At 35.1% G+C, this 13542-nt stretch overlaps 2 protein-coding genes across 3 annotated transcripts in view; both read right to left on the bottom strand.

Moving 5' to 3' along the window:
- Positions 1 to 13542, bottom strand: part of LOC113233252 — a 152136-nt gene that overhangs the window by 127894 nt on the left and 10700 nt on the right. The gene's annotated exons all lie outside the window — the stretch shown is intronic.
- LOC113232816 (cysteine-rich with EGF-like domain protein 2) lies at positions 9818 to 12449 on the bottom strand. 2 transcript variants are annotated; one of them, XM_026467641.1, is made up of 3 exons: positions 11280 to 12449; positions 11160 to 11202; positions 10701 to 10833 (listed from the first exon to the last, which is right to left on the bottom strand). In XM_026467641.1, the coding sequence occupies exons 1-2, from the start codon at positions 12242 to 12244 to the stop codon at positions 11187 to 11189; spliced, it is 981 nt and encodes a 326-aa protein (XP_026323426.1). In that variant the 5' UTR covers positions 12245 to 12449; the 3' UTR covers positions 10701 to 10833; positions 11160 to 11186. The 2 variants fall into 2 exon arrangements, with proteins under 2 accessions (XP_026323424.1, XP_026323426.1); XM_026467639.1 differs by lacking the exon at positions 11160 to 11202 and having other exon boundaries at positions 9818 to 10833.

The raw sequence follows: 13542 nt of genomic DNA, 5'->3' as shown, positions 1-13542 counted from the left end.
AGGCACATGGGACTCGTCAACTTATGTCTCAGGGTGAAGGGTGCAGTGGCAGTGCCCCTCCAATCTTTTTCCCCTTACTGGCACTGCTACTATATGGACAGTCATGTCACTTACTACCGTAATACAAAAAAAGGGAAATGTCTAAAAACTGCTTTTGGAATCCCATTATAGCATAGAATACCTTGCCCCACAAAAGAACCGAGAACCCTCTGAAGTCTTAACTTAGGTAACACAAGCTTCCATTTATGTCTAGTATTAAAATTATGTTCGTCACTCGGTTTATCATACAATTCATCATTCAAACGCACAAAAGTATGCAATTGAAAATAAACTGTGATGCATTGGTAAATATGCCAACTTCTCAGAGTGACAGACGCAGTGCCAAATTCCCTAAGATCTTTGCGATTTAAAGCTCTTAGTGATACTGCAACTGTTATGGATAGGCGCGTCGCTTACCACCAGGCGCATGACTTATATATGTATGATATTATAAAAAAAGTTGTATCATAGCGCCTTAAAAGTTTGGAAATTTCTCAGATCGATGGATTAATATCGAATCTCGATATTAATCTTTTAAATAAACATTTCTCTTCTACTCGTGCGTTTGATCCTACTTTAAAATCTAATACTTTGAAATTTAAAGTCACTGTTTATTATTTTGTGTACAATAAAGCTTATTCTATTCTATTATTCTATAAGAGTTAAGTAACCACTTTTTAAGTTACATAATTACTGCCACAAACGTCTGTGAGTGCAAAAGTAAATAAAAGTGATAATAGCGAATTCAAATGCCAACTTTGACTTTATACTAGTTCATTATAGAACCCATCTACCACTTACGGCTTTTAATAGGGCATTCAGTTGCATAGAAAACTTAATTGTACATACCATATTCAAAGTACAAGAGTTGCAATATCCAGTATCATGCTATTAGATATTCCATAATAATAGAGGTAAAAACATAAACATGCAAAATACTTCACAAGGCCTAATGGCTCTTAAAAGGACGAAATGGAAGCCGTTTTCGAAAAAGAGAAAAAGCGAAGTTCGACTGTTACTCTAATGTAACTAAATTTGAAATTACTTGCACGACGTTGTGCACAGTTCTTTTCTGACCTAATCGGAGGACAGCTTGTATTGAAAAATCGCACCAAATTATAGTAATTTGTACCGTAGTCCTAATTTAACGACTTTGAAAGATCCTGTGATCCCTTATTAAGATAGCAATGATATCTTTAAAACACATCAACGCATTTTGCAAATCTGAGTAGATCATTAAGGCCCGCATTAATTAACATCTGCTACCGGTATTAAGTATGATGATTAGATGCCACTCAGCATTAATGGACTATAATCATGGACATATTGGTTGATACCATATCTAGGCAAGTGCGGATTACTTGTTTGATTAGGACTTAATAAGGAAGCCGTAACTTGCTACGTTTAACGTTTATTAATAAAAGGGAGTTTTGGCACCTTTTTGTAATGGTTAAAACAAGTGCAATTTTTTTTTTATGATACCAAGTGCCAGAACGAACGAGGCGTGTGACTGATGGTAACCTATCACAAAGTCGAAACATTTTTTGTCCAATATAACGTTTTTTCGAATTTTCATTACACCGAAAACCGAATTATAACGAAACAGTTGTTCTTTTAGGATATGTTGAATGTTTATCGCAAAGACACGATTAGGTTCGGTTAGGTTAGGTTTAAAAGAAAAAACATTTTCCTCTCAAAATTACTTTCGAGATAATGAAATTTCGACCAAACGTTATTTCTGGAAAATGTCATTTCGGACTACTGATAAGTAACCGCGCCTGATGTTAAGCGGCACGCCTGGTCATAGCAGTTGCAGTGCCACTCATAACTTAGAGATAGAAAGAGATTTAGGGTCGTATTCTAGAACTCTACTCAATGATCAAGTCAGGATTTGAGTATGGTTAAAAGCACTCGAAATCATACTCAAGTCCCTGCCATTAGGGTCGTATTTCCAGTGCGTATGTTTCCAGTGCAATCCTGATTTGAGCATTGAGTAGAGTTCTAGAATACGACCCTCAGTCTCGGTAGAGCACCTTGTGAAAGAATTCGTCCAGTGAAATACTGCCACCTTACCTATTTCTGCCACCAAACAGTAATGTAAGCATTACTGCTTTCCGGTTTGGAAAGGTAAAGCTGCTAACAGATTGACTGCATGTTTGCAATTAATGCGTGAAGTTGATAACGACATCATGCGTTAACTGCAAGCAGTTGAGACTTTAACTTTTATTTTGTTGACACACACATAGACACTCACAAATTACACCCAAACTCGCGAAAGAAATAAATGTAGACCATACAATTATCTCTCCCGGCAGGGGAATCGAACCCGGGACCTCTGCGTGGCATGGTAACCGTTCGGACACAGAGGCAGAACTTTAAAAGTCTATGTGAATGATAGTCCGAGAAGCAAAAACAGTAATTAAAATTATTACGAGAATATATTAATTATATTAATTGCATCGTTTTAATTATCAAAAGTGACAATCGACATTCTAAAGTAGTTGGAAAATTGGTTTTCATCTTGTCTTCATTTCGGGTAAAGTTGAAAAGGTTGTAAACCGTCAATAAGACGCGATAAAATAGATTACTCGGTCCCTTAAATTTATTGTATACCATAAAGGGGAAATAATGGAAGAAAGGCTGTAACAATAAAAATAGTATAAAAAACAGGTACAATATTAAAAAAACACTCTCTACTTAAATACTATAAAATTGTGACACAGTAGACTTACCCGGAAAGGGCCGTATTTTACTATTGTATATGTATTTTATATATTTTTAATATTGTTAGATTTTAGTGGTATTAAATAGGCACATGATTTAAAATGGATGCTGTTAAATGGATCAAAATTAGTGGTGAAGACGAGTAGACACCTACTCGCTCGTTTCAGACATTAAGTAGGAAGTGACGACGGAACGAAACAAAGTGAGAAGGACGAGGCAAAGAAATTAAAGAACGATTCAAAATTTGAGAATAAGTGGACAGGAACCAGATCAAAGGTGATAAAAAGGCGGGTTGACGATAGAGGAGGTCGTATCGTCACAAAGTGAATAAAAATCGCCTTCTATAAAGCAACATGACAACACAATCGCTGCACGCTTTCGTTTTTGACTTCGATTACGAATTAGAAGTAGCGTCCGTGCTTCCATCCCGAAGTCAACTTTAAGACTAAGCTCCTGGCTGTATTTTTTATTGTGTGTAGCGCAGTCCGCAGAACAGGTGAGCTTACCGATGTTAGTGCTGCTAGACTAGTTTATTTTAGTTACTTCCATAGTATAATGTCCTACGGGATTCTCATGTGGGGTAAAGCGGCAGATATTCAAACCATATTTGTATTGCAAAAAACGAGCGATTCGTTCTGTGTACCGTCTAGGCTCTCGGGTTTCTCTCAGAGAAAAGTTTAAGGAGACTGGTATCATGACTGTGGCATCACAGTACATTTACTCAAATATTTTATATGCCCGTAAAAATATACATAATTTCAATAAGAAAAAAGATATCCATAATATTAACCTTAGAGCTAAGTCCAAACTCATGGTACCACGATTTCGTTTAACCAAGGTAAACAACTCTTTTATGGGGAACTGTATACGTTTTTACAATAAGATTCCGGAGCATATATTAAGATTAGAATTAACATTTTCAACAACAAAAGGCTCGGTGTCTTATTCGAAATAAAACTTAACATTATGATCAGCGTCTGTTGCCTCAACGTGGCTACCGCTCTACCTACCGAAATAATAATAAGTTTATTATAAATGTCAAAAAAAACGGAGTATTAAACAAAGATCGACCACTTAGAAAAAATTCACGTCAATCCGGTTGGATTCGAACCAACGTTTCCCAGTAAACCGTGCCAGACGGAAGGCTAACTAAGCCACGGAACGAACCAACGGACCTCACGACTTTTTCCATGTGTTTGTACATATCGAACGCGAAGTAGCCGTATTAGAAAAAAGCGGCGTTTCACAAACAGGCTAACCGTAACGTAATACGGCGCTTTATAAGCGTATAATACGGCTGCAACATATATACATACATATAGGTATAAATTTCACAAATAGAATTCCACAAATTTTTGAGAACAGTTTTTTGCTATAAAAAGTTATTTGTTTAAGAGTAAGTTGACTCATCTGAGATTTTTTAGTACGGGACTTAGCTTCTACAGAAATCAATTACAAAATTCCATCTGTCTTGCTCATTATTTCATTCCAAGAGCTAACACTTACGCAGAGTTTACTTGAACTCCCTATACTGGCAACGTATGATTAACAATTTTAAACAATGTCCACGTTGATGTTAGATTTACGGAAGCCAGACCAGTTTGACTTGTTTATACCTGGATTTAGATCTAGTTTTATCTAAGGGGAACGTGGAGACGGTGAGATGGGACTGTATATGGTGTCTTCTCGTTACCTTAAAATCGGTTACCGGAAGAAAGAAAACCGGATTTGGTTTGCCACCCTCAGAAGTGGAATATTGTCTTTGTAATGCCAGTTTAAATCATTTTTAAAAGGACACGGGACACTAATGGTGTTGACGTACTTTTTTTTATACCACATTTTAAACTGAAATAAAAAACGACTAGATAATATCTTAAATTTTATTTGATCAACCGTAGCTGTCACTGTTATTTATCATTTAGTATTAAAAGTACAGTACGATTAGGCAACAAAAAAGTAAAAAAAAGTACAAATTGCTATAGTAATCATATAGTATTAGTATAATAAGTACTATAAGTGCCGATTTATTATACATTATAAAATTAGTGTAATTAGTAGATATGGGAATAAGCAGATTATATGTACCGTTTAACTTCTAGTAATAGACACAGAGCGGACAATACGTCCCACTGAAATACCGGAACGATAAAAAAATAAAAGACAAAAAAAATCACAACAAAAAACAATCCTATTTTTAGTTAGAATTTTAAAGCTTTATTCAAATAATTGCTAGTTACAAATTAAAATATAGAAAATTAGGTGAACATACTTTGCCTATTCCGGGCTTTGTTAATAAGTTATGTAAAATTTACAGAATAAATATCAAGTAACACTAGAATCAAACTTTAAAATCTCACTGTTATGTTCGTTAATGAATGAACTTTACATATTATGCACACGGGGCGTTATCATTATTACGTTTTATCCGAAGGGAGGAAATTTCACTCATTCATATGAAGATATCTTGCTATGGGAACCTCTTTGGACATTGCGAAAAAATGTATTGTTTCGTACAAAATTTTCCTACTCATTCGACTAAAATATATATGGACTGAATACCTGACACCGTTTCAATTATTGGCACTTGAAGGAAAAACATTATAAAAGAGTAAGATATAAGCCAATACTATGTAGAATTTAAAGTCACAATAATAGGGTTTTGGTTTAATAAAAAATAGCAGTTTAATTGTTGGATATGTATATCTTCCGCATTTTGTACTATAAATACATAAAATTGATTTTCGGACGGAAAAATTCGTTGAAAACAGTTTTCAGCCGCATTATCAACCTTATGGCTTATTATTTAATTCAATGCATACCTTGCACGATAATATAGATAATTATGATGCATCTCCTGGTAGAGTATCTGTCACAAAATTTCGATTCCCGAGGGTGCTATCTGGAGCTGCTTTGGTCTGGGTAGACCAGCAGCTGATTTTGATTGCCTCTCCCGTTCGGAAACTGCGTCTTTCCGATTCGAAGCGCTTAATTGTCATTCACAACTGCCCGATCGGAAACTTTTGACATCTCAAATCGAGACAATAAATTATTTTACCCGGATAAATTTCCGGTGAGTAAATAGAGCGCGGATTCTCATCCCGAATGAGAAATATATCTAAATTAATTTACAGAACTAATATAACAAATTTCATATCCTAAATTGGTCCTACGGAGATCGCGCACAGATTTCTAACCGTTCCAATCGCGATTTCTTTTTCCTGTACTCCACCTACGTAGGTAATAGTCAGAAAAGGATGTCACGGCCACGAGACAATCGTGACTAAAACGCTTCTAAAAAATGAGAGTTAAATATCGATATTACTCAGTTTTTCCAGTGTTTAGAAAACTGGATACGTAACAGACTATTTGTAGCGACAGCATGTGCCATTGAATAGAAATGACGTAATAAAAATATCACTAAAAGCGCTATTCACTGCACTGTTCAAGGTCATCAGACTATCTAATTACAATTACAAAGCAGCATAGCTGTGTCATGAACATGACCCACGGGCGACTAAATGCTTAGGCTTAATTCAATTTAGGAAGCGAATTTTTGTAACGAAATTGTACATAGTAAAACTAACATTATGTCAAATGTGTAACGTACAAACTAGATACGACTCAAAAAAAAACACTTGTGCGGAAAACAAACTAACTTGTTTTTATTTGCTTTTCGCGCATTCGCGGGAATATCCGCAGCTGCCTAGGCGGCACCTGGTGATTCCGCGAGAAGTGGCGTGAAGGCAGGCGCAGTGTGACGTCGATCGTCGACGAAATACTACAGCCCCAAGGTGCAGTCGTGAGAAAGCGAGGCGATGCGAAATTGACGCTACCGTTCCATTCCGTTCAGCGGCAAATTGTAAATTGAGCCTAAAGCGTCATGTCCAACCCATTACAAGCCCTACTGGATACTGATCTCCTCTAAGGAGTGGGTTTACGGCATAGTCCACCACACTGACACAAAGCGCGTTGAGGATTCACGCGTTTTCACAACTATGTTCCCCATCACCGGAAGCAAGACGTATTGCTACTAAACAGAAAATAATTACCTCTCAATTGGTAAGCAACCGTTCCCCACTGAGCTACCACCCCGTAATACCACTACTACCACACTAGTAATCCTTACCCGTACAATTTTCACGTAATTTACCCGATGACACTCATTGAATAACAAATTCGGGGAATGGGAATGTCAATCCGAACAACTTTAATCGCCTTTTATTATGATCTTTTTTGACGCCATGTGCTGTGTACGGCTGACCAACTGATGGACAGACAGACACGGATTGACAGATAGATAGACAGGTGGGTTCATGGTGTTTTGTTGAGCTTTTTATGTCACTTAACCTCACTGATCTACTCAAGATAGCTTCGACTCGCCCGTTCGCCTTATCTCTTCACCTTTATTGTATATAAACTAGCTGGTCTACGTAGAATTACTAAAATTACATAAGTACTGTATGTATATTATTACGCAAGAGTGTCTAATACCACATTCAGAAAAATTATTGTATTGTAGTGTTAATAAAAGTTTTTTGTGATTGATAGTGAAAATAGAACTTTTTATGTTTTGATATTTTTTTTGGAATTAAATTTTTATCATTCCGGTATTTCAGAGGTATTATCAACTCTATGTATATTACTTGAAGTTTAAGTAGTAAAAACAACGATACATATATGCGCAAACACAATAGACATTTATTAAATGTAGGAATTACAAAGTACTTAAGTACATTTTACAGTATTCTTACTATGGTATTACTTACATGCAATTAAATAATAGCTACATTGTTACGGAAAAATTCCAATTATAATTACAAAACAATAAAATTATTTCCTAATACACTGTTCACAGCACTATCTTAAATACACCAAACTGAGAAAAAATCCCAAACAATAAATTTTACTTGCGGTAATCAATAAATCACCAACAACCAAATAATCTCAATTAGTAACAACAGTAATAAATAACACAATAAATTAGTAAATACATGTATCAATCACACCAACTACCTGGTCCAGATCAGTAGGGCAAGTAGGGCAAGCACGACAAGGTGCGCTTTGCGTGAGAGCGACATAAAGCACTAGATCTCTATGCGAGAATAGCAGTATCTCGCGCTCTAAGTCGCTCTCGCGATAGCCGCGCCCTATCGTGCCAGCCCTACCGGGGGCGCTAACCAAAATACTCAAAGTAGAAAAAAACCGTTTTCTAAATTTTAAAACTACAAGGGAACAAATCCCGGTAATCAGACAGCAGGCCCAACAAAGTCCCGGGCGGCGTCGTGGTGAATGTTCACTGATCCCACGGCGCCGACTCAACCGACGAGAGGGAAACCAGGGGGGGGGTTTAGTGGGGTAGGCACTCCAGCCTGGAGGGAGAGTCCCCACATAAAGTATCCATAAAGATGTCCCCCGTCAAAAAAAAAGCCTAACAAAGTCATCAAACATAAATTATTAAAATTGCTTTGAGCACAATACGAAAACAATGTTAATTTCTTTCTTAAAATCGTCATATTATGTTACAAGCTGACAATTAATGAAATAGACATCAAATAAATTAACATCAAAACAACTGCCTATTTATGTTAATAAGTCGTAGTTACCTTGTTTTTTTTTAACAATCTAACATTTATTAGTGTATATCCATGCAATATATTCAGGCAATAATTTATATCTACTGATAGAACTTTAAAAAAAAATATCTATCGAAGCGCAGAGAGCGAATGTAAACATGGACATTCAAAATGGCCACCGTAAACATATAAACGATTTCCCGCAAAAAAAATGACAAAAAATTAAAATGCTGAATAAAAATTATTTTGAGTAAATAACGCGTTTCTTAACTTGACATTGGCAAATCATCGATGGTATCGATGGAACTATAACATTATAAAGAAGAAGACAACCTATCCCGAAGGACGAAACATTGTCTTGACATTCACTCAAATTGCACAATCGAATTCTTAAAGTCAAAAAAAAAATTGTACATTCATAAAACAAAAATAAAAAATGCTGCGCTTCGGAAGGGAATCAACACTCCACCTAGTAACAACTGAACTGTTACTTTCCTGCAGACTTAGTAAAAGCAGAGAAAATTTTCTTTTGTCTGTCAGCAATAGCGCTACTATAACCCTATTTAGCGCCATGGTTGTTCTCGCATCTGGAAACTGATATCACGATACCTCCAACGAACACTACTTAATTTTTGGACCTGTTCTGTTTTTATTTTGTTTTTGTTTCTTTTTTTCACAAAATTCTTTTTTTTCCAATTATTTTTGTTTTTTTTTGTCACTAAATTCGGGGAGCATAATATTAGTAAATAAATATGGCTGTTTATAAAAATTACAGAAAATGACCAAAAAATAAAGCAGGCGTAGTGTTCATTGGAGGTATCGTCTCAGTTTCTTATTGCTTTTGTGATCATGATAAGGCTGCTTTTCCTTTTCTAAATTATTTTTCATCACACTTGCAGGCAAAGTCGACCATAATGTCCTAAATGGCCACGGGCTTTTTCAATAAATTACCATCCTATGGCAATAATTTATATATTTTTTAAATTTAATTGCACTGTATTTCTCAAGAATATGAATGTATAAGCTTGATAGAAAAAAATTAAGTTTTGCAATTTAACTATGTTTCCCAAAATTAATTTTATAAATTCAAATTCTGCAGTATTTTTTGTATTTTGAAATTATTTATTTTATATCTATTACATCATGGTTGCAAGCGATTTTGCGTTTTACAACATTTTAGTTCAAAATGTATTATCTATGGAAGAATAGCTGGCCATCTTTACAAAAATCAAAAACCTTCATCTCCAAAATTCGTAATTGTTGTGTTGTACATAGATATTGTTGGTTGTGAAGTGACATTTATTTTTCCTGCATTTATCTTTAAATTTTTTCTCCCAAATGTGATGAAAAACATTGTATGTAACACGGGCGGTACGGGAACCGCGATTCTCGACTCTGAAAGCCCTCAGTCTTAGACTTCGTGTTTCTAATAGAGTCTCAGCTGTAATTGCTTATTCACCGCCCTTAATATTCAGTCTATACATACTGTGTTGTGTTGATGACAACGTAAGAAGTGATATAATAACAAACTAGCTATCTACTTATATTAACTAGAAGTACATGAGATAGTGTGTGTTTTAATTTATGCATATTATTACGATCTAGAATTTTTTCATAATAATTCCTTAAATGCACCACTATTTTGACGACTGATGAATATCACATTGATTGCTTTGTATTACTTTTCAAATTCCTTTTTTTAAACATTAAATGTAGTTATCGAGTTTATAACCAGAAATAGAGACGAAATGTCATTTAATTTGTTTGAAAACTATTCTTCCATATGATTACTATGACAATTGCGCTCCGATTGGCCGACTGGAATTCGAAACTATTGACGGGGATATTATCTTTATTACAATAAATACTGAGTATACTCAGAGACATACACAGAGGTCAGTTGTTGGCGCTGTCTGTTTCAGTGCAAACATGTGTTGATTTTTAAAAGTGATGTATCACTTATGAGCTACCAGAGAAATGTATGACCCTTATTTTGTCCCTATTTCTGGTAATATACATGATGAATCTAGTACATTTAAATTTAATAAAAAAATAACACTGGGTAGAAATAACTGATGGAGTTTCAAGTATTGTTGACTGTATGTTAATAGGACATCAAGCAGCACATTGCGTAGCACACACAGTATATATTTCATAGTGCTACAGGTATTCACACAAAAGTGTTAAGATGATGTGCTTTTGACTATACATAGGCAAAAAGAATTCTTAAATCCAATTCTAACAATTTTTAAAACAAAATTCAGTGTAAATATATCAAAAACATGTATATAAAAACTTGCAAAGTAATTACACATTGAACAACTGCATTAAATCATACTGTTTCAGATTTACCAAGCCTTCTATTCCGTTAATCATGCAGTAGTACTCCGCTCCAACCATGTATGTCAAAACCAAAGCTCCGATAAAGCTGCCCAGGGACGTAGATGTTGGTAACACTATGCCTGTTGCTATCAGAAGTCCAACGTATGTCATGTACCTTTTAGAGAAACTAGGATTTAGTATTGTTTATTACACAATCATTTAAAGCTTTAAAGGTTTTAAAGCTGTTTATATAGTGCAGTATATACATAAAAATAATTGTAATTTATAAATAAGTGATATTTTAGAATTTATATTGCAATAGATATCTATGCATACATTATGAATATTGTGTACATGTACGAAACAAATGTAAATAATAACTAGTACTAATATAAATAATGTAAATAAATAAATATTCAATATCCCCTAATGTACATAAGTGTAGAAATAAATAAGAAGCTAATAAATAAAATCCCCATCACCAAAACAAAATAAAATTACCTAAATTAATTTTTAAAGACCAATTTCCTACAGCTCATCATTTCTGCAAAAAAACATCAAATGTTAAAACGATTGCAACTAAAAACTGGAAATAAACAATCATATTCAATGAATATTTACCTTGTAGTAGCAAATTTTTCATTAACATCATCCTCATATTCTCTATCGGGTACACAGAATTCTCCCTTCAAAGAAAATTCCTTTGCACATTTTGTGCACATATCTGGACCATCGCCATGACAGCCATCACATGACTTATCACAATCAACACACTTATAGGAACCTAAGGAGTTAAGGCAAAATTCGCCTTTCTTGCATCTTTTTCTGTCCTCACATTCATTAATGTCCATGCAACCTTCTTCTGAGTCCAGAATAAAACCTATTTTGCAGACATCACAGTCTCTTTGCGTAGACCCACGGCATGCACCGGAACAGGATATATGACACGGAGAACACAGCATTTTATTTGGATCCTTATAAGACAAGTAATAACCAATATCACAGAGATCACAATTTACTCCTGTATAACCTTTATCACATATGCAAGTTCCGTTTCCTTTTCTTGAACCGTCTCCACGGCATTTTCCATTACCGCTGCATAGATTATTGTGATCCCCAGGGCAAGGTGTGCAATCTTTACCATAATGATGTTCTGGGCAACATACCTTTAGACTGTGAATACATATGTAAGTGTGAAGGTCATCAGATTCATCAGCATCTTGGGCCCACCATTGCTCTATGGGTTCCTCAGCTTTCTCAGCGTATTGGTGGCACTGAACTGAATGTTTTGAGACATCCTTGCATATGCCGTCTAGTATATCAACTAAGCGCATCTCACTACGTCTGTACGACTTCTTATTCTCTTCCTCCCACGCCGCGTCACCGCCTTCATAATTCCCTCTCGCTGTACGTTCTAGACCTTTCTTAAAGGAGTCTACAAATACTTTACACGCCTGGCAGTCGCCAAGGCTCTTAGTCTGCGATAAAACATCAAAGTTAACACCTGGCGGCACTGAACACAAAACGGTTGGCAGAATGAAAAGTATCAGTGCCAACTTACACAAAACAGTTTTATGCTTTTCCATTGTTTTAAACACTTGAAAAAGTTCGTGTAAGTACTGTGTTAACCTCGCTTTTTAATTAGAAAAACTTTACAAATTTCTTGAAGAAATACACTCCAATTACCGTGAAATATATTGGTGCAAAATGTTACCTAACCTAACTTAACTGCGTGTGTTATTATACTATTTATACTTAAAACTCAAAGTGGTTAAAAAGCGAAGCTATTTCAGCAGCTACTATTAGACGACTACACGACACTTTTATCTTTCTAATATTTTGTGTAATATAAACTGACGTGTACTAAGCTCACTAGAGTATTTTTGACGTTTCTTTTTTTTTCGTGTAGAGTTTTAACGGCTTGACGTCGGCTGACTTTGACATTTAAGACGCATCGAAATAGATCGATACACGTCCTGTTACTCCCACTCTAAGCTGCCACTTTATCAATTAATTAACTTATGTATTTCAAAATAAAGCACTGACCTTCCGTAAATAATATTAGAATGACCTGAGGCCCTTCTTGGCTGAGTTAGATGAATAATGATGACTTCTTTCATTTAATTATAGACACCGCCCTAAAATTTGTTTGCTTCAGTTTTGGGTCGTTTTTTGAGGCTCAGTCACCACTGCTATTAAAAAATTTCAAATAACAGAGGATGTTAACTGTTTTACCTACCTAATATGGAATGCAGTTTGTCTTTCGGTCTCCATTATAAAACATGAAATAAACTGGCAAGTTTTGTTAAACTGTAAAAAACTTCTTACAATATATTTTTTTAAGGCAACGACCTACACAAAACGCCTACAATATTATTACACAAACTTGAAATCGATATTTAATCCGTTGACCTTACATACATTTCTTAAACTCCATAGAAGACTTTGCAACCGGTTCTTTTAATTTGAATTATGCTTTTTATTCGACTCTTAATATAATTGGTAATAATGAAATATAGCTGTAGCGGTAACATCTTAATATTCTCAAGGAAAGGGGCGAGGAAAAAAAGTGGCATTTGCAGGCATGATCGACATTATGATAGATAGAGTAACCATAACACAATGATATCGCGATGATCACAAGATTGTGCGCGGGATGAGTAATAGCGTTTCACGAAGTACGTGCAATCATTTGTCTCGTATTCACGTTTGACTCCTTGATTATAACTTTACGATCTTAATAAAAAAAAATCGACATATTGATTGCGGGGTTCATATTTATATTTTGACCTAAAGGAAATTTGTTATAAATGTTATTAAGTGAATCCCAAGTAGGTTATTTAATTTATATCAATCAATCAACAAGCGTAAGTCCTAACAATGG

This window comes from Hyposmocoma kahamanoa, unplaced genomic scaffold, assembly GCF_003589595.1.
Source record: "Hyposmocoma kahamanoa isolate Upper Pololo Valley unplaced genomic scaffold, ASM358959v1 78, whole genome shotgun sequence".
Classification (NCBI taxonomy): Eukaryota; Metazoa; Arthropoda; class Insecta; order Lepidoptera; family Cosmopterigidae; genus Hyposmocoma; species Hyposmocoma kahamanoa.
The sequence above is the reverse complement of the archived record's forward strand: the minus strand, read 5'-3'. Positions and strand labels throughout refer to the sequence as shown.

Coding starts and splice junctions, on each gene's coding strand:
- LOC113232816 (XM_026467639.1), bottom strand. CDS start 12,244: ATGGAAAAGCATAAAACTGTTTTGTGTAAGTTGGCACTGATACTTTTC. Junction 10,834..11,279: donor GAAAAATTTGCTACTACAAG/GTAAATATTCAT, acceptor TTTCTCTAAAAG/GTACATGACATACGTTGGAC.